The sequence below is a fragment of the Euprymna scolopes genome, chromosome 41, assembly GCF_053919585.1.
Source record: "Euprymna scolopes isolate OS-2025 chromosome 41, ASM5391958v1, whole genome shotgun sequence".
Classification (NCBI taxonomy): Eukaryota; Metazoa; Mollusca; class Cephalopoda; order Sepiida; family Sepiolidae; genus Euprymna; species Euprymna scolopes.
In genome coordinates, this window is record NC_136522.1 from 61,941,814 (window position 1) to 61,963,461 (window position 21,648).

At 33.8% G+C, this 21,648-nt stretch overlaps 1 protein-coding gene across 2 annotated transcripts in view; it reads right to left on the reverse strand.

Moving 5' to 3' along the window:
• Positions 1–2,510: 2,510 nt before the first annotated feature.
• LOC145266535 (deubiquitinating protein VCPIP1-like) overlaps positions 2,511–21,648 on the reverse strand; it is a 91,893-nt gene continuing 72,755 nt past the window's right edge. For both annotated transcript variants that reach the window (XM_080122299.1, XM_080122298.1), the window contains 5 exons: positions 19,755–19,946; positions 15,839–16,043; positions 14,665–14,801; positions 9,016–9,396; positions 2,511–3,069 (listed from right to left, as the gene is read on the reverse strand). In XM_080122299.1, the coding sequence (XP_079978425.1) occupies positions 3,046–3,069; positions 9,016–9,396; positions 14,665–14,801; positions 15,839–16,043; positions 19,755–19,946 (939 nt within the window). In that variant the 3' untranslated portion in view covers positions 2,511–3,045. The remainder of the gene's footprint in view (positions 3,070–9,015; positions 9,397–14,664; positions 14,802–15,838; positions 16,044–19,754; positions 19,947–21,648) is intronic.

The following is a 21,648-nucleotide window of genomic DNA, read 5'->3' on the forward strand; positions in this document are numbered from 1 at the left end:
GACAAAAGTCAAACAAAAATAGTCAGAATTTCAGAGGTGCTATATAATAGGTTTATATGAAGGTGGACTTAATCATCATCAAATTGCCACAAACCTTGGGATTCCACTTCCCACTGATAACCAAGTAGCTGTACAATCCATCAGCGAGGGAAAATAATCAATATTACCTAAATCGATCAGAACTCTCTGACAACAGTCTTCATTATTAACAATAATAAGAATGTCTATTTACTTCTTTCGTGCATGTGTACATATGCCACTGGCATTAACACTAGACAGGTTGAACTGGCTTCCTCTAAAGGGGGAAGTGTCAAGGGAATATCAACTTTACAAGCGGCTCTCAGTCATATGTATATCCCAGTCAGGGGAGATGATGACATTAGGTTTTCGCAGATCTTGCAGACAGGTGTCAATGTCCTCCTATATACAATGCCTGGTATTCACAAATGGTCCCCCATCAGGCACTGACCAGGCTCTATGTTGCTTAACCTTAGTGATCTAATGAGAACTGGGGTGTGTGTATATATATATATATGGCAGAGTTCTACAACCATCACCCCGTGCATAGTTTGTATACTGGTAGGTTTTTTGAAATTTTTTCACTGGATTATTATTGATTGGACACTAATTAACCAGATTATGAAAAAAATTTGAAAAAAAAAAAAAAAAAAAAAAAAAATCATTATTTCGACATTTGAAAGGGGTGCTCACTTTTTAGTTACAAGGTTCTGGTAAATCGGTCACCCATTTTTTTTTTTTTCCCCCCTATTTTCTAAACGCGGAAGTGAATTATTATCCAAACACGGAAGTTAATAAATGCCATTTTTTTTATTGGCCTTTTATTGCTTTTTTTTTTTTTATTTATTTATTTTATTTTTTTTATTCTTGCTTGCTCTTCCCATTGTGAACAAGTGTTAATAAAAAAATTATGGCTACTTCCGGAAACCCAAGATGGGAATTAATGAAGAAACTGGATGAAACACTGATGGATATGCTCACCTTTCATAAAAACAAATAAATTATTAAAAAAAAGAAAAAAAAAAAAAAAAAAAAAAAACCACAAACTCACTTTTCATCAACCAAAAACTAAGTTAAAAAAAACAAAACACTTGAAACTTAATTTTCATAAAAACAAAAAAAACAAAAAATTAAAAAAACAAAAACATTTTCATTCTATTTTTTCTTTTCTTTGAGAAACAAAATAAATATTTTGACTTACAAATGTGGTAGGTTCATGTCATTTTTACTTTCTATGGTTTTGATATTCCCGCGTTTTTATTGGTTACAAAATGGGTAACCGATTTACCTGAACGTTGTAACTAAAAAGTGAGCACCTCTTTCAAATGTTGAAATAATGATTTTTTTTTTTTTCAAATTTTTTTCATTTAGATAATGAAATTATAGATAATTAAATTATAGATAATTTAATTATAGATAATTTAATTATAGATAATGAAATTATAGATAATTAAATTATAGATAATGAAATTATAGATAATGAAATTATAGATAATTAAATTATAGATAATGAAATTATAGATAATTTAATTATAGATAATTTAATTATAGATAATTATAGATACTTAAATTATAGATAATTAAATTATAGATAATTAAATTATAGATAATGAAATTATAGATAATGAAATTATAGATAATGAAATTATAGATAATGAAATTATAGATAATGAAATTATAGATAATGAAATTATAGATAATTAAATTATAGATAATTAAATTATAGATAATTAAATTATAGATACTTAAATTATAGATACTTAAATTATAGATAATTAAATTATAGATAATTAAATTATAGATAATGAAATTATAGATAATGAAATTATAGATAATTTAATTATAGATAATTTAATTATAGATAATTTAATTATAGATAATTTAATTATAGATAATTAAATTATAGATAATGAAATTATAGATAATTAAATTATGGATAATTAAATTATAGATAATTAAATTATAGATAATTAAATGTATTCAAATATCTTTTTACAAAGAAGCAACTAGGGTCCTGGTTCGAATGTTGTTAGAGATAGCCACACTGATGAGCAGTAGATGGATAATTATATTTTATAATATATACACTCCCATAGAGGAATGAGGGGGTCACATTGACATATGGGAATAATGTTCCCTCCTCAGCATGCATATATATATATATATATATATTTTTATTCATTTATTTATGTATATGGATATCAGAAAACATTCTACGTGAATTTACATTTCAACAAAGTTACTCGTCTTGTTGGGGGTTCAATAACGATGAGATGATCAAAACATCGAAACGCAGATTAATTCGCATAGGGTCTTTTTGGTGTTTATATACTTCCATAATACCTCTACATATGTATTGAGCACTTTAAAAAAAAATATATATTGTTTTTTTTTTTTTTAATCCAATACATTTGAACGTATTTAATATATGTTAACTGAAAAAAAAAAAAAAACCCTAGCAGAATGCTCGATTATTATGAAAAATATATATATTTATTTTTGTATGTATTACCGAATATGAGAACAACATCGATACCGTCAGTTTCAAATCCAAACAAAGAAGGGCCATATAAGTGGTCTCCCTTACCAGACATTCCAGCTTCTGTTTTCGTCTGCTTTTTTTTAGGAAGGCAAACCAAAACAGTCTGAAGAGAGTTTGGTAAGGGAAAGCACTTATAAATCTCCTTTGTTTGGATATGAAACCGACGGTACCAAGGTTGTTCTGATATTCTGTAATATATATACAAATATGTATACATACGCGCTCACACACACACACACAATGTTCGTATCAAATGTTTATTCCAGAAAAGAACAGACATGTATATTCTCCTTTATGAAAAAAAAACTTACAGAAGAAAGGAATACACACACACGCAGACATATATATATATCCTATCAAATGACGACACAATAGAAAAACAGACACTCCCATCCATAGACACACACTCATATGCGCACAGATCTTTTAAAAGAAATCACAGTTTTTGTTGTCAGCAAATCGTTTTATGTCCGCTCCATTAGGCTTCAATTTTCTTCTTCTTCATCATCCTGTCAAAAAAAACAAAAAAACAAAAACATCAAACGACATTCACAACAAAACAAACAAAACTAAAACTGCTTTCCTTTCAGTCATATTTGCCACGCCTACCGACCCACACAAAATAATCTGACATACAAAAAATCAAAATTGATCAGATTCGATTTTCATTCATTAGAAAAAACGCTTGGAAATTATGAACAAACGACAACGCATTCATGTTGTGTCCTGCATATCATAGGACTTTAAAAATGTTTGATTACAAAAGTTGCATGAATTAATGAATATATATATATATATAAACAAATGATTAATAAAATATGTTAAAAGACATCTTGAAAAAGAGTTAAAAACATATTTAATTTTAAAAAAGGAAAAACAAGATAAGTGGATAGTCCTTAATCCGCGGAGTTTCGAAGAAATACTCTCTTTCTCATCAGAGGGCAGGAATTAGCAAAATGCAGGATCGGATTTTGCATATAAAAGTATTTAATGAAACTACAAGTAAGTCAAAGATCTTACTTGGTTAAAAAAAGGGTGAGGTAAGGGGAACAGGAGGCAAAAGAAAAATAATAAAAAGATGGACTCTCCCGTCAATTTCAACGTATGTGCTTCCGCCACAATAACTAAGTTGCTTGGAAATCCACACAGATGATTTGTTTATAATGGTGAAGGCTTTGTGTAGAACCAACCATAATTGGTAACCTTTGTTTGTGAAGATGATAGCCATAGGACAGAGTATACAGTATACTGCAGGTTTTTAAATCAGAGTTTGCTTGCTCTAGATATACGTCTTAATGAAGACAAGGGATGCATCTCTTCCAGTAAATTAATGCGCCCCCAGATGCCAACCTGGAAATTTCTATGACTGTGTGCAGTACATACAGCACCTAACCTTCCCAAATGGTCACTCATCTGATACTGGCCAGGCTCAACATTGCTTAACTTTGGTGATCTGGTGAGAACCGGTGTATTTATTTAAAACCTATATGTTATATATTTCAGAGACATATCATGGTTTCAATGAGGTGGATCGACTTTTTAAAGGCCGTTAAAAATCCAATTAAATCATTAGTGACTCACGGAATAAAAACAAAACTAAAAATTCACTACTCTCTCTCTCTATGTGTGTACGAAAATGTATTAAAAAAAATGAATATAAAAAGTAGAAAAGTTTATAACTTTCTTTTATTTGTTTTCTATTGGTCATGTGCAGGAATACAAAATATTAGCAGGGACGCCTGACATTGCCTGTGATTGAATGATGATCACCAAATGTTTCACACTTCCATATTTTTATTGTCATCGAAATCAGTGTTATTGCTAATTTTTTTCAATCAAATTGACTGATTGCCTGCTCCAGTTAGAGACCCACTGCAGTACACTGGGAGGAAGCTTCATATGTCTCCCCGCAATGACTTCGTCCACAATACATTAAAGCTTAAAATGCAAAAGTCAAGTATCATGGTTCAATTGTGCTTTATATAGAAATATTCATTTCAAATGCACTTTTGTCATACCAAAGAACCAACTGTTGATTTTATATGTTGGGCCTTTCTTGGCTTGAGTGGTAATAAAACTTCTCAAATGCACTTGTGATGTTAGGCTGTATAAGGTGTTCACTTTGGTCAGAATCGCATGTTCCTTCTTTCATTTGATTTTTTGGGATTATCGATACTGATCGAAGATATTTCGATACAAAACCTATCTATGAACACTACCAAATAAAGCATGTTTGTATGAAATTTCATAAAAATTGGCCCAGCCATTTCAGAGTTCATAGGAGATAAACTCATATACAAAGTTCTTTATATATATATATATATATATATATATATATTAGAAGGGGGTTAAAAAAGTATATAAAAGCTTCTTTAAGATTAGACACTCTATGGTCCCCCCTCACCAAACTTTCACAAGAAACACTCGTCTAGCTGAAACCACTATCAATAATTTCCCCCGCTCTTTATCTGTGTCTAAACCTAAACGTGGATTCCATGAACAAAGCTTCTTTCCTATAACTGCACACCTGTGGAACTCTGTTCCGTTTGCCTGCTTTCCAGCTGACTACAATATGGTCATCTTCAAGTCCAATGTAAACAAGTTCTTGATGAGCCGTTCCTCTAAAGTAATCCAATTTACCAAATTTCCACTACTAACGATTACTACGATATTGTCTCATTGACTACCGTACACTCATTAACCCTTATCCTCGAGTGGCCTCTTGGCCTTGGTAAGTGGTGACTCCTATGTAAAAAAAACAAAAAACTATCAAGATGTGGAAAGCTCAACAGCTTGAACATAATAATAGCAATTATAGACAGAACAAATATATTGGTATACATAGATGCATTTGTCGATTTAATAAGGAATAGGGATTAAGGGATGTGTACTTTGTACCTAGGTATTTTGAAGCCTAATGCTTCTCATAAAGATGTAATGATGTTGCATTGAAATGTTTGCAACCTAGCCTCCAGCCCCTTTCTGATGAGAAGCATTAGGCTTTGAAATACCTAGGTATAAAGAAGATATAAAACCTCCCCTAATTACTGTTTCCTTATTTCATCGACAAATGAATCTATGTATACCAACATTGGCTTGTCTACAATTGCTATCATATATTTTTCCCCCCAAATCTCTGACCTTGATGGAGGAGAGACTAAAACTTGCTGCTATGGTTTTAAATTACCTGAAATAACAGTAATTCCAAATATTTCTCATATGTTATATATCCCCCCCCCTTTTGAAAATAGGGTACGATTATGCAATATCTCCAATATCAAATAATCCTTATACACTGTGAAATTTACTTTATGTAGGAAAACAAAAGAGGGGAGATATAACATATGAGAAATATTTGGAATCAAGTCTCCCCTTGTTGTTATTTCAGATCATTTGAAACCATAGCAGCAAGTTTTAGTCTTCCCTCCATCAAGATCAGAAGTTTTGAGAAAATATCAGATATTTTGTAATTCATATGCAAAACTAGGAAAACAAATGATTGAAACATTTTATGTCTGTATAAAATAGGCTTTGGATGATGGATGATCTCCTTACTGTGTGACTTTAAGGGCAAATAGCCTACTACACAATTCAGGTTATTACCTTTCCAACAAGCCTTCATTTGTTAAATTTTGATCAATAGTCTGAGATTTGGAACTTATAAAATTGCCCAAAAAGGTCAGATATCTCTCTCTCTCCCTATATATATATATATATATATATATATATATATATATATATACACTGGTAGCAAAATTGAATATTGAAATGCTCCTATCTTTGGTTCTATGGGATGAAACTACATGGAAATTTGCAGGCTTTTTGAAGTCATGGTTAAAATTTTATGAGAATTGGTGAAAAAGAACCTAGGTTTTCAAACCAATAAAACATGCCCAAATTTGCCTTCATTTGTATATATAATGTCCTGCACACCAACTTCAATTTTGCTGCTTTGGTTTTCTCCCCTGTGGCCTTGCCAGGCCACTAATATATATATATATTTAAAATTACAAAGGTAAATATTATCTTTATATTAGAACCTATTAAGATAATAGAAGGTACTTAGAAAATATTTTGTGCATTTTGGTGTTTGATTAATAAAAAATTAGTTTATTTTTTTAAATGAAAATAGAGGGTAAAAAAGGAATGCAAACCGCTTGTGAAAATTCAGAGACTGCCAATATTTTTTAAAATTTTAACAAAATGTATTAAACATTAATTAATAAATATTTCCCAAATTTCACTCTTTTTGCAGTATTTTAAAGGCTTTTTATGTTCATAATATGAACAAAACTTAACATTGAAAATTTAAATATTTCAGATTTGCATTAAATTTAACTTATAATCATTACACATCAATTAAGTAAGATTCCCTGAAGTTCAATTTTGTTGTCTCCTTACGAAAATAAAACTCAGGATATTATGATACTAAACCTTATGTCAAGAATACTAATTTTCATTTTTAATGGAAACCACTCTATACAATATACAGCACAATCACATTGACACACCGGTTCTTGCAAGATCACCAAAGTTAAGCAACATATATAGTCTGGCCAGTACCAGATGGGTGACCATTTGGGAAGGCGAGGCGCCGTATGTATCACGAGGTAAAAAAAATACCAGATTGGGAAACTGGCATGGTCTATCCTTCTCTTGGGGGTAGATGGGTTTCTCTTAAGCTGTGGTAGGCAATCCATCTAGTGATGGAGACGTCACGATAAAAAATACCTTTGATAGCCTTGGCGAAGCATCAAGTATTTCCAGTCATTAAAAAATAAAACACCAAAGCCAGACTGGACATCACTAAAAGGGCACAGATTTTCCAAAAGATCAACAAGCTTGCCATTGACCAACGTTTCTGTTGTGTCCGGAGAAATGGGTTGTCAGAATCATGGAATATTTGAATGAAAAGCAAACAAGCTCATTTTAGGTTAAATACTATTCATTACTGTTGAAACACAAATCGTATTTACAGCACGATATGCACGTGTTAGCGCAGCCGCCATCTTGTCCGTTCTCCCTGGAACTCTATAGTCTTTTTCTTTTTGTCTATTTAAGGGCAACAACTCTTACTTCCTTTATTAGAATTATTTTCCCTTCAGCTTTTGATCGCTATAACACTTTCAAAGCCTTTGCTAATAAGAGAGAGGAGTCTAACAGGACGATACTTAGTTGGGTCACACCGATCACTAGCGCTTTTAAAGATAGCGACAACAAAGGACTCTTTCCAACAATAAGGGAAACATGCTTTTGATAAACAGAGATTGAATAATTTTGAGAGGACAGAAGAAAGTTCACGAACACAAGGTTTGAGAACAATAGGAATCGAATAAGGACTAGAGGACTTGAACTGGTCAAGATCAGAAAGAACCCTAGCAACCATCAAATCAAAATACATTGCATTTGATGGTTGCTAGAATTCTTTCTGATCTTGACCAGTTCAAGTCCTCTAGTCCTTATTCGATTCCTATTGTTGTTCTCAAACCTTGTGCTCGTGAACTTTCTTCTGTCCTCTCAAAATTATTCAATATATATATGACAGAAAGAGATGTGTATTTCGACCGTTATTTTGTGTACCGAAACAAAAAATTGTTTCACTAGTAAGAATTTCTAGATGAATTTGAAACATTAGCCCAAAAGTTATGTAAATCTACAGATTTATAAAAAAAAAAGGAAAAAGTTCTTATTTAGAATTCAAACTAATTAAAAAAAATAACAACTATAGAAAAATCTTTATGATGAACATAATTGTCAAGGAATGAAGATGTCATATTCCAAAAATCATATAAAATGATCAAGTAGTTTTATTTTAATAAAGAAAATCAGTTTTAAACAATTTTAAGCGATTAATGGGAAATCATAGGCATTTACAAGGCTAATCTCGCAAGTTAGAATTATTGTGGACTTATCTACCCTTGCCTTTTTATTTTTTCAAGAAAGTCCCTTTTTCTTGCTTATAACATTTGATTTTCTTGGTTGAAAATAAAACTAGTGATCAATCTATGTGATTTTTGGAATATGATATTTTCATTCTGTGATGGGTATGTATATCATGAAAAATTTTCTGTATTTTTTTTTTTAATTCGGTCGAATTCTAAATAAGAACTAAAAAATGTCATCCTTAACATCTAAAATTACATTATTAGTACAGACAATTCTTCATCCAAAAATTAACATTTTTTTTTTTTTCTTAATGATAAAAATTATAATCTGGGCATGTTTTATACTATTTTGCTGATTAACTTTGCTTTTTAGTGAAAAACTGGTTCTCCAAAACCTCATTTTTTGAACAGAATGAAAAAAACACTACACTATTTTCACACATTTCCATTAAAAAAAATTTTCATGAATATTTTTATGTTTTACATAAGAGCCATAGTTTAAAAACCCCTGATATATTTAATAAAAAAAAAAAAAAAAAAAAAAAAAAGAAAAAGAAATTTAGTCGTTACCTGATCCCTAGAAAAATCCACTTGTGGATCAATATTTTCAGCCAGGGCCCGGATTCTTTCTAAACTGCTATTTGTGGCATTCGACATCTCTCCGCCGAGAATACTGAAGCCAGGCCCCAACCGTTGGTAGGAAGGAATATGTTCAGAAGTCGAGTCCAGTGCTATTAACGAACGTCCTTGCCCAGAAAATGGCGGCCTAGCTTTAGGAGGTAGTGAAGGGGCCTGATTTTTGGAATGGATCACAGGATGATAATCGCAAGGCTGAAGCAAATTCGATGGAAGCTGTTGCACTATATATTCAACGTTAGGACGCACGTTAAAATGGCCATAGGCTTTCAGACAAATCTGTACGGTATCATCTAATTCAGAGTAACAGAAAATCTGTACAAAAGAGAAAGAAAAATAAAGATTAAAAAATGTCTGTTTTTGTACTTCTCACTCCAAACAAGGGATATTACCACTTTAACGTTAGGGGTTACTATTTGGGACCAGTTGAGCAGCAAGATATCTGTTCACATTACATGTAAACTTCCGCATGCCAATACAGTAATGGAAGCAGGAAACAGGGATGGAATTCCAAAGTCTAGCAGTCCAAGAATAGAGACAATTAGATTAAAAGGCTTTTTGGCATCTAGAAATCTCAATAGTGAAAGGGTGGAATTTTTCTGCTTGTTGGGTTAGTCTGGGGTATTCATGTCGACAGTGAATAAGTGCTACTAGTTCATCAGAGCACATTCCATTAAAGTACTTGTAAAACAAGCACAAATTTGCAACATTTCAAGTGATGGGACAGAGGCTGGAACTTGGTTGATAGTGCGGGATTTGAGACTGTTCAAGAGGGAAAGACTAGTGGTAGATACACCAGCCCAAATGTGGCAACCATAGTCCATGCATGGATGTATGGTGCCTTTGCAGAGGTTTTTGTTAGTGGGAGCCCACTTTCTTTGCAGCAGGCTTGGCAATGTCCTCAATATATTTGTTTCAATTCATGTTGCCTATGAATGTTAAGCCAAGGAGTTTGAATGATCAGCTCTCAGGTAGGGTGATAAGTGAAAAAGGGTCCAAAAAATGATTGTACGGCTACAAGGTAGCGTTTAACACTTTTCTTTTGTGAAATGAGAAAATGTGAGATCGAAACCTCCTTTTCTATCCAGACAAAGCACAAACACAAGTAGCTGCATTTTGTTTTATTAAATAAGGGACTTCAGGGTGGAACAATGAGATTGTCGTCCTAGAAAAGACAACATGATTCCATTTCCGTTTGATAAAAAACAGTTTTCTTTTTTGTTGCAGACCATCTACTCGTTGGCCAGTTGTGTACAAATTCCAAGAGTGATAGGAGACTTCTGTCATGTGCGAAAGCGACACAAAGTTTAATGAGCGAGATCAGAGATGCGCTGCTGTACAACTCATGCTCCCTACCAATCCAAGTTATGACTACAGGACCATTGTCATCACCTTCAAAATTCATTGCTGGATTGCCACAAATAACAAGGACATACCCAGGGTGATGAAAACGAAGTTTCCGGTCACGCTTATGGTCTTTGGTGTGGTTTCAAGTGAGAGCCACATCATACCACCTCATACAGGGTGACCCCCCCCTAAAAAAACGGGCCTCAACTCTAATTAGGCCCCGTTTCTTAGTGTTTTGTCCGAATGAAATAAAACTTTGGTTATAACTAATTTATTATATTCAAAACCTCACATCAAAATACTAGGGTCTTTGGCCTTTTTTTCTCCGTTGACTGTAAACTGTGAAGTAAATAAAGGGGGTACTTGTATAGTTTAATCAAGACATTTAAAAATGAAAATATTGAAAAAAAGTTTATATTGTACGTATCTGTTATGGAATGAAGTTCTCCGAAAAAAAATTTCACTTAATTTCATCAAGCAGATATTTTTACAGCGAAAAAACAATTTGTTATGATACCAAGCAAAAGGTTTGATTCTTATGAAGAAAAGCTAGTATTAAAGATGGGGAGGGAGTGTCGGTGCTTTAAATTGAGTTATCACCCCCGTAGTGTTTTAAAAGATTCCAAGATGTCTACCTTCAACGCGCTGTCATAAAAACATGTTTTTCCGCTGTAAAAAAAAAACAAAAAAACTACTCGATCAAATTAAGTGAAATTTTTTTTCTGAGATCTTCAGTTCAAAATGGATACGTACAATATAACCGTTTTTTTTTATATTTTCATTTTTTAATGTCTTGATTAAACTGTACAAGTACCATAAAGGGTTATGTTCAAAATTCCGCACAGATGTCAGAATTGGACAAAATACATCTGAAGGAGGTCGGAGGTGACATCGACCAAAATGTGAAAATTACACTTATGAGAACAATAGTCTGAAGAATCTAAATAATACGTACTAAATATTTATCTTGATTTGAAGAAAAAAATCATAAGAAAAAAAAATCATATACAAAAAACAAAAAAGTTTTTGTTGGCTATCAGTTGTTTGTTATTCAAAAAAAAAAAAAAAAAGAAAAAAATTGTGAAACTTATTTACAATGATTGTCCCCCCCCCCCCCGCATTTTTTTTTTTTTTTTTTTTTTTTTTTACACAGTGATCACCACTTATCAAGGCCCGGAAGCCACTCAGGGATAAGGGTTATTGCAAGTACATTACGTTAGTGTGGAGATTTGATGGAGTGTTTACTTAAGGGGGCGGTTCATTAGGAATTTGTTAACATTAGACTTGAAGACATCCAAGTTGTAGTCCGGAGGGAAGCAGGCAGACGGAACAGAGTTCCACAGGTGTGCAGTTCTAAGAAAGAAGCTTTGTTCATGGAATCCGTGTTTTGATTTAGGCACAGATATAGAGTGGGGGAAATTTTTCACAGTGGATTCAGCTAGACGGGTGTTTTTCGTGAAAGATTGGCGAGGGGGGACCAGGGATTGGAGTTCAGACGAGCACCTGCCATGAAAATAACGATAAAACAAGGATAGGCTCGCAACGTCTCTTCTGTGAGAGAGGGGTTGCAGGGTAGAGAAAAGGGCATCCCCCACTAAGCCACGAAGTCTATTTTGTACTCTGTCAAGGCATGATAGGCTGTTTTTGGCAGCTCCTGCCCAGATATGGCAACAGTATTCCATCCTTGGACGTACTTGGCTTTTATATAGATAGAGAATTGCATCAGTAGTGAGATATCTTCTGGAGCGGTAGAAGGATCCCACCATCTTTCCAGCGACCTTGGCAACAGACTTGATGTACGTGTTCCATTTCAGATCAGGAGTAAAGGTCAAACCCAGAAGCTTGTCAAAACACGGGGCCTCACCCAGACGAGAGCCATCCATCACAATTGATGCCAGCTGGGGATCAGAGCGTTGATGATGTAAGGATAGGAGTTTGGTTTTGGATGCATTAAAGGTAACTAGCCACATCTTCCCCCACTGAACCACGCGCTCGAGATCAGAGGAGAGAGAATCAGAGAGAACTTTGTCATTTACAGCCTTTGATGTGTTGCTGTAGATGGTCGTGTCATCAGCATAGATGTCAACGAATGATTTAAGTATGTGTTTAGGGAGGTCATTGATGTAGATCAGGAAGAGAGTTGGGCCCAGGATTGACCCCTGAGGGACCCCAGCATTTATATTGCAGGCCTCCGATTTTTGTCCATCTACCACTACTCTTATAAGCCTATCGGAGAGAAATGATTTAATGATTGAGAAAACATTTCCAGTTATACCGTAGCTGGAAATCTTGTGAAGTAGACCCTTATGCCATACCTTGTCGAAGGCCTTTGATATGTCAAGAGCAATTGCCCTAGAAAGGAAGCCTTTGTCAAGAGATTCACTAATCCTGTGGGATATAACCGTCAGCACATCTGCGGTAGATCTTGCAGAGCGGAAACCATATTGTGTGTCACTAAGAAGGTTATTCCTGCTGAGGTCGTTGACTATTTCTCTATTTAATATGGATTCCAGCAACTTACTCATAACACAGAGGAGACTTATTGGTCTGTACTGAGAGGGAGATGACTTATCACCTGAATTCTTAAATACAGGGCAAACTGATGAGGTCTTCCAGGGGGTCGGAAAGCACTTCTCCTTAAGGCAGCGCTTAAATAGTTTTGTAAGTATGGGAGCAAGTTCTGGTTGAAGCTTTTTTAACACTATAATTGGGATGCCATCAGGGCCAGTTGCTTTACTGGAATCTAGGTTTTTTATTAGCTTGGCGACCTCATGCACGGATATTTGTACGTTACCTAGCTTGGTCTGTGTTATAGGAGGAAATATGGGGAGTTGATGGCCTTCGTCGCATAGGGTAGAATTAGCTGCAAAGTTCTTTGCAAATAGTTTGGCCTTGTCTGACGCTGACGAGATGACCTCTGGTCCATTGATAATGGTTGGGATAGAACGCACACTTCTGTTCAGGATCCTATTTGTTATTTGCCAAAACTGGTGAGAACCAAGCCGCTGATCAGCTACCTTGGATTTAACAGACTGGGCATATAGCTCTCTTGCATTTTTTATTACTCTTTTACAGTGGTTGCTGGCAGTCCTGAAAGCAGCTTTAGTCTCAGTGCATCTATTACGTTGGTAGCTATGGAAAAAGTGATTTCTGTGCGCGATAGCAGCAGCACATTCTGGGGAGAACGATGGCTGGCTTTTAGGTTTTTGTTGGAATTTTTTAGATGGTATGAATTGGTCTATGCCTACAATTAACCATTCGGTCAGATCTGATACTATAGAGGAGTGCAGAGGTAAATCAGATATGAATGTACGGAAGCTATCCCAGTCAGCCATAGAGTATCGGTATACAGTACGGTGGAGGGGTACGTCTGGGGGCTTCTTACATTTCGTTTTTATCTTAACTGATACGACGGAGTGGTCGGAGGATTCTAGAGGAGAATGAACGGTACATGAACATAGCTCAGGGGAAGTTGAGAGAAAAAGGTCTAAGAGGCTTGCATATTGATTGGGTGTATCGGGCACACGGGTGGGTTCGCGAACTATCTGAGTGAGGTCATAAGCAATGGCAAAATCATGACAAAACCTCCCCTCATCATCTGTCTTATTTGAATGGGTCAGCCATTCCACGTTATGGACGTTGAAGTCACCACAGATGTGGATGTTAGCCGAGGGATGTGAAGACAGTATGTGGTCTATTTTCTCAGATATGCTCTTAAAGATAGTAACTCCGCTGTTGTGGGGCCTATAGAGGGCAAATATAAATGCAGTGGTGTTAGCAAGTGCAACCCTGAAGCACATATAGGGTAAATTAGGATCTTCTCTTCTTCATAAAACTAATGATAGTATAGTCCATATTCTGCATAAGTACCCACATAATAATAATAATAAAAATAATAAAACATAAATGCAAAAAAAAAAAGTCGCTACTTTTTAAGGTAAAAAACAAAAATATAAATTAAAAAAAAAAAAAAAAGTTCTTACTTTAACAGGTAAAATAAGAAAACATAAATGCATAAAAGTTCTTAGATATTTAGGTAAAAAAAAATATGAATGCAAAAAAAAAAAAAAAACCCACAAAAAAGTTTTCATTTCCAGGTAAAATCAAAAAAATATAAATGCAAAAAACAAAAAATTTATTTTTCTACATAAAATAATAAAATCTAAAAAAAAAAAAAAAAAATAAAAAAGTTCTTATTTTTCTACATAAAATAATAAAATCTAAAAAAATTCTTACCTTTCCAGGTAAAATTGGAATGGTAAAATGTGATCTGTAATCTTGTCGTTGCATATATTTGTAGATGATTCCACCTTTCTGAAAGAATTCGGGATATTCTTGGATATAAGACCAAACATCTTTGTCTTGGAGATTAGCTGGAAATAATAAAGATACTCTCGAGTCAGCACACAAGGAGAAACATACAAAAGAAGAAAAGGAAAAAAGAATGGATTCATTTTAAAGATTCCACAGAATGTGCTCTGATGAACAACATACACTTATACAGCTGCAAAAAAAGTGAAGCATGCATGAGCCCCAATGAGTGCACAGTGAATGAGGCTAAAAAAAAAAAAAAAAAAAAAATGACTAAGTTCAGCATTTGCCCCCCCCCCCCCATTTAGCCCTAAAAGTTCCCGGGGAACGTCAAATCCTGGTGAAAAAGGTGCATTACATACTTAAATTTGAGTTCTGCACCATGCAAAAAAAGAAATTACTAAGTCCATCATCTGACCCCCCCCCCCCATTTAGCCCCAAAAGTCTCTAGGTCTTAACATATTTAAATTTGAGTTTAGCACCATGCAAAACTGCTAAATAGACATACACAGAAAATTTTGGACAAATATGGTATAATAGTCCCAAAAGAGCCCCTGGGACAAGAGTTATCATGAAGTATAGACAAACAAAATTATATAGAAATCGATTAGTTACAACTTTTCAGAAAGTTTTATAAAAATCCAAGGAATCATGTTTTTTTTTTTTTTTTTTTAATAAGCACAAAAGTGTCAATTTTAGCTATTTTAACCCAAAAGGTACTCCTAGGAGGGCAACCGGAGTTTTCCCGGAAAATCCGTTCTGTTACTTTTTTACTCATATCATGTTTAATGTTTGTGCAAAATTTCAAAAAATTCCAAGGCATAGTTATTGAGAAAAGTGTGAACAGACCTACAGACAAGGGTGAATTTACAGTTGCACCCTCTTTTTGTCAGGGGACCAATAACAATATATATATATATATATATATATATATATATATATATATATATATATATATATATATATATATATATCTCCAAAACTAAATATAATAATATATATATCTAAAACTAAATATAATAATAATCATAATAATATATATATATATATATATTGTTAGTATGATGATGTAAGATCAGAAAGCGATCAAAATTCCTACCGAAATCATCTTCCTCTGGTAAAATATCCACGTCCAGTCGGTCACCATGATTCAGGAGAACCAGTTCGGTGTCACAAGTTGGGCACAAGTGACGAGGGGGAAAACCCATACGGATTTTCTGCCTGGTTGCTGGAATGCCAAGTTCCTTACTGATCAAAGCCTGCAGTTCTTTAAAAGAAACGTCCTTTGCAATATTGAGCAACACCTGCACCAAAGAAACGGAACAAAAAGAAAATCAGAAAGACAATTATTTAACGCAGATGGAAATTTGGTAATTGTAAACATGTGTGATGTTGCATGTTTAGTGACGTGCATAGCTGAAAGTAACATCCTCTTGAATACAAGGTTTCATCCTGTAATTATGACCCACTTGAGATTTTCCAAAATTAATGTTCATAGCACACTAACACGGCTACTAAACGTTGCCTGGGGCCAAAAGTCTAACATTCTATTAAAATTCCTATCTATTTCTATCTTTCTCTTTTCTCTCCTTCCATTTTGCTTTCTCTCTCCCAAACCCCTCTTTCTCCTCTGCTCAGCCCATTTCTCTCTAGATGCACACACACACATTATATATATATATATATATATATATATATATATATATAGCCAGTAGAGTTTAGTTTCCTAGAAGTACATCCAATGAAACAACATGTGTCTACCAAAGAGTGCTCAATGAGTGAACAGAGCAGGTATATTAAATTTATTTATACAAACATTAATGGCTACATTACGTTTTTGACAGTAATTCTTGGCCTGATGACGTAATCCCCCAACACGGGTGATTACAGAAACATGTATGCACATATGTAGCCATTAATGTTTGTATAAATAAATTTATATATATATATATACACACACACACACACACATACAACTCTCCTTTATTTAAAAAGATTCCTTGTAGAATTAGCTGGAATTTTCTTTCTAAACTAATACATAATAACACTGACCCCCCCCCCCTCCTTCTCTCTCCAATAAAACTTTGTTTTTTTTTTCTAAATTTTAGATATAACACATCCAAGGCAACACTGGTTAAAGTAACAACAACTTTGTGATGATCTGTTATGTATTTTTTTGCTTTTAGCTGGATATACAAACATGCACGCAGACATTTGCTCTCTATATAATAAACTAGCGGGGGTACCCGGCATTGCCCGGGTGTTTGGAGGTGTGTGTGTGTGTTGGGGGTGAGGGGGGTCAAAACAACTCTGTTTAAAACAAAAAAAAAAAAAAAAACGTTGGCCAGGTGTTTGGAGGTGTAAAAGAAAAAAAAAGTTTTAGTAGAAAGGTAGGCTTGAACCCTTTGATGCGGAGGTGGAAAGGAAATGGAAAAAAAACCTGCGACCTAACCATCTCGACCACAGGAACAGACGAATTGATAAGTTTGTTAAGTTGACGTTTATAAAGCGAAATTAACAGGTGCGAGAACGTTAAGTCGCATGATGTTTGACCTAGTTTTGCGTTGGAAGTCAGTTTCTGTTTTCCCCGCTACGTGGCGATCAAAAAATATCTCAAAAATAGCTTGTAAAAGTCAGGTAAATTAAAGATAACTGCGACCAGAGTTCTTTAGTCGTAGATATTATTATTTAGACAGCATATAAAAAGTTTTAAGGAGCGAGCCAACCGAGAATCACGGCGAAAAAAGCCTTTTGTAGACATACACGAAAAGCGAACACACACATTTTCGCTTTTATATATATATATATAGATGGTGGACCATTAACACCTTTTCCTAGATGTGGACTGCCTCTATTTATCTCTCTCTCTATATATATATATATATATATATATATATATATATATATATATATATATATATATATATATATATATATATATATATATATAGTAAATTGGGTATAAACCATTTTCTAATATTTTTTTCCGCTGAGGACATGGGTAAACATCGAAAACCTATAGGTTAAGGAAATATACTTATTGAAATATATTCTTTGTCTTGCATATAATAAAAATTTTAGATTTGAAATTTAACCATTTCACATCATAATATATACATATATATATATATATATATATATATATATATATATATATATATATATTGTGCACATTACAGACACAAACATTCTCCTAGACATGCACATCAATACATACAAATATATGTCCATGCATGTATGCACATGTAAATACATAAGACACCATATATATATGCACATACATATATGAATAGGTACACAGATGCGTACGAAAACACATACATATGCTCAACAACACGCACATACACAAACATTTACATACACACAAACCAAGGTATACACATTTTAGTGTGCTCATTGATATATTTTTCATTAATTAGAACATACCATTATATATTTTAGAATATATATTCTATGCAAGACGGTAAGACGAAAACATTCTTTTTGTAAATTTTCACAAAGTCTTAATGCAAGAGGATAAGATTTCCGATAAGCTTTATCTTAAGAAAAAAAAAATTTTTTTTTCAAGAAAAGTATATTAAAAAATTTAACAGGCGATAATGTTGTAATCTTAATGGAAGCAGTCCTGCGGCAATGTGTTCTGCAGATAAGAGGTTATTGGAAGAAAATTATGTTCATAGGAAGTTGCAGTGGCGGTAGAAGTCGTGCTCTTGCTGTGAATGACATACAGAGGAAACAGGAGATTGGAGCTGTGGGTATAACAATAGAGTAGGGAAAGACTAGCAGCATCTCTTCTGCCAAAAAGAGGCTGAGATGAAGTGAAGAAATCATCCTCCACTAGATTATGAAGACGGTTTTGTATTCTGTTAAGACAGAAAAGCGTCCTCTGAATTGTGCCTCTCATGATGCAATGATCTATCTTACCATACCATACTGAAGTAGCACCTCACCCTAGGCGGGTTGAACAGTTTTCCTCTCAAAGAGGAAGTTTCATGGGAGTATCAAATTCACAAGCAGTCCCCAGTCACTTGTATATCCCATCTGGAGAAGATGACGATGTTAGGTTCTTGCAGCGAGGTGTTGGTGTTCTCCTACATACAGTGTCTGTTATTCCCAAATGGTCACTCATCTAGTACTGACCAGCCTCAACGTTGCTCAACTTTGGTGATCTAATGTGATGCGGTATCAAAATGATTATGCCATATTAGGCTGCATCCAACTCTTATATAAAGAGAGGGTCGTATCAGGAGACCCTTTTTTTCATAAAAAAATTCTGCTAGTCTCTCTCTGCTCTATTATTATTTAAATGAAAAATGCTCACTTGCTTTGGTTCCAACTTATAAGACATTCACAGCAAGAATTCGTCTTTCTACTACAGTGGAAAAAGACTTTTTCTTCTTCCATATGCTAGCCTAAAGATGAATTTTCTCGTCCAGAATACCCCCTATATTAAAAAACAAAATAATTTTTATGATGTGCATATCCCTGACAGAACAGAAATGTCATATCCCAAAAATCACATAAATTGATCAAGTACTTTTATTTTTAACTAGGAAAATCAAATTTTATAAGTGAGAAGGGCTTGTCTCATGTCGCCATCTTGAATAATAAACAAGATAGCTCAACAATAATTCAAACTTGTGAGATCAACCTTGCGATGCCTACGATTTCAGTCATCACTTAAAATTGTTTAAAAATGATTTTCTTTATCAAAATAAAATTACTTGATCAATTTATATGATTTTTGGCATATGATTTTTTTTTCGTTATGTCATCGATACGTACATCAAGTGTGACTGCTTCAAATCTGATGTCAACAAGCACTTATCATAAACTGTCACATAAGTAAAAACAAACAGTTCATTCCACTGATTGCTACTCATCTTTTAGATGACAATCTCCATCTCATTAATGAGTGGCTTTTAGCCTTGATAAATGGTTAAATAAATAAATAAAAAAATATATAGAATAAATTAATTAGAAAAAAAAAAAAAAAAAAAAAATTCCCGATTTACCTTTTGTCCATCGGACGTGGAGAGACGGATGTTTTTTACTTTAACAGTTTCAGTGGGGGGTTGTGTTTCACAGGGTTTCAGGATTGTAGACTCCATCTCGTGCAGATGCTGGGGAGGGGTGATATGTTCCATTGGTTTACACTTGGGTTGTAATTCATCACGCATTTCGACTGTGGCAAACATAGTTTCATCCTAGAAACAGATTTAGAAGCACAACAAAAAAAAAAATGCTAAAGTTTTCACCTGAGAGGAGAACATCTGAAAGGGGTTTCAAAACGTAGACAATGCATCTGTGTAATGTTTTCAATAACAAAAAAACACTTCTTAACGGACTGTTTCGTTAACATCTATTGAGCTAAAAATCCTGAAAGTGCGACTCTTAAATCCGTAAAGAAAAGTCACTTTGTATGGGAGTTCCTTCCTCATTGGTACCGAAATGGTTAAGCCTATCTTTTACAAATTTCACACAAAGGTAATTTATATGTCTGGCAGTGTTCTTAGATATGTTTTGTATAGAAATTCATTCAATAAGTATCGAAAATCGAAAAAATCCAATTTTAAAAATAGTCTTTCTTCTCTTAGAGATAAAAACGAAATAGTATTTTCCTTGGCCGGTGTAACGTAAAATATTCCTCCTGTAAAAATTCTTTTTTATCTGTAAGAGAAGAAAGACTATGTTTAAGATTGTCAAGCCCAAATATCAGCTGACATGACAATGTAAACAAACACAGACAGAATTTGATGAACGACATTATCATTATTTTTTTATTATTTTTTTGTGAATTAGTCCACCTGGCAAATTATTCCTCAAAATATATAATATTCAATAGAGGATTGATCCTATAATAGATATGCAATCTGCATTAATTAAAATATCATGTTTAAGCGTATTGTACGACCAGGCATTACCAGGTGGTTAGTTAGTAATAAGTTTAACTCTTAAATCTCTATCTCTACTATTAAATAAAAATCACTTTGTGTGTGAGTTCCTTCCTTATAGATTCCGAAACGGCTGAGTCTATCTTTTACAAATTTCACACGAAGGTAATTTATATGTCTGGCAGTTTTCTTAGATACGTTTTGTACAGAAATTCATCTGATAAGTATCGAAAATCGAAAAAATCCGATCTTTAACAGAGTCTTTCTTCCCTTATAGACAAAAAAGAAGAATTTTTACACAGAAATATTTTACATTACACCGGCCAAGGGAAATAATAGAATTATCTATAAGAGAAGAAAGACTATATCAGCTGACATAATATTGTAAACAAACACAGATGAAATTTGATGAGTGACGTTATTATTATTTCTTAATTTTTTTTTGTGAATTAGTACACTGAGCAAATTATTCCTAGTAATATATAATAATCAATAAAAGATTAATTCTATAATAATACGTACACAATCTGCATAAATTAAAATATCATGTTCAATCGTATTGTACGACCAGGCAATGCCAGGCGGCTAGCTAGTTATAATTACATACATTTTTTTTATGAAAATCATACCAGGCAAGACATGAAACCACTTGATGTAAGGAGCTAAAAATACAAGTGAAGCATGCATGTCCTTGTGAGTGCACAGTGAACGAGGCATAAAAAAAAAAAATGACTAAGTTCAGCATTCCCCCCCCCCCATTTAGCCCCAAAAGTCCCCAGTGGATGTCAAATCCTGGTGAAAATGAACAAACGGTGCAGTTTTAGGCCTTAGCATATGCAAAATTTGAGTTCTGCACCATGCAAAAAAAAAAAAAGAAATGACTAAGTCCATCATTTGACTTGAAAAACTCTAAGGCGTAGTTATTAAGAAAAGTGCGGACAGACAAACAGACAAGGGTGAATTTACAGGGCCATCCTCCTTTTGTCAGGGGGACCAAAAAAATATTACTTCAAGA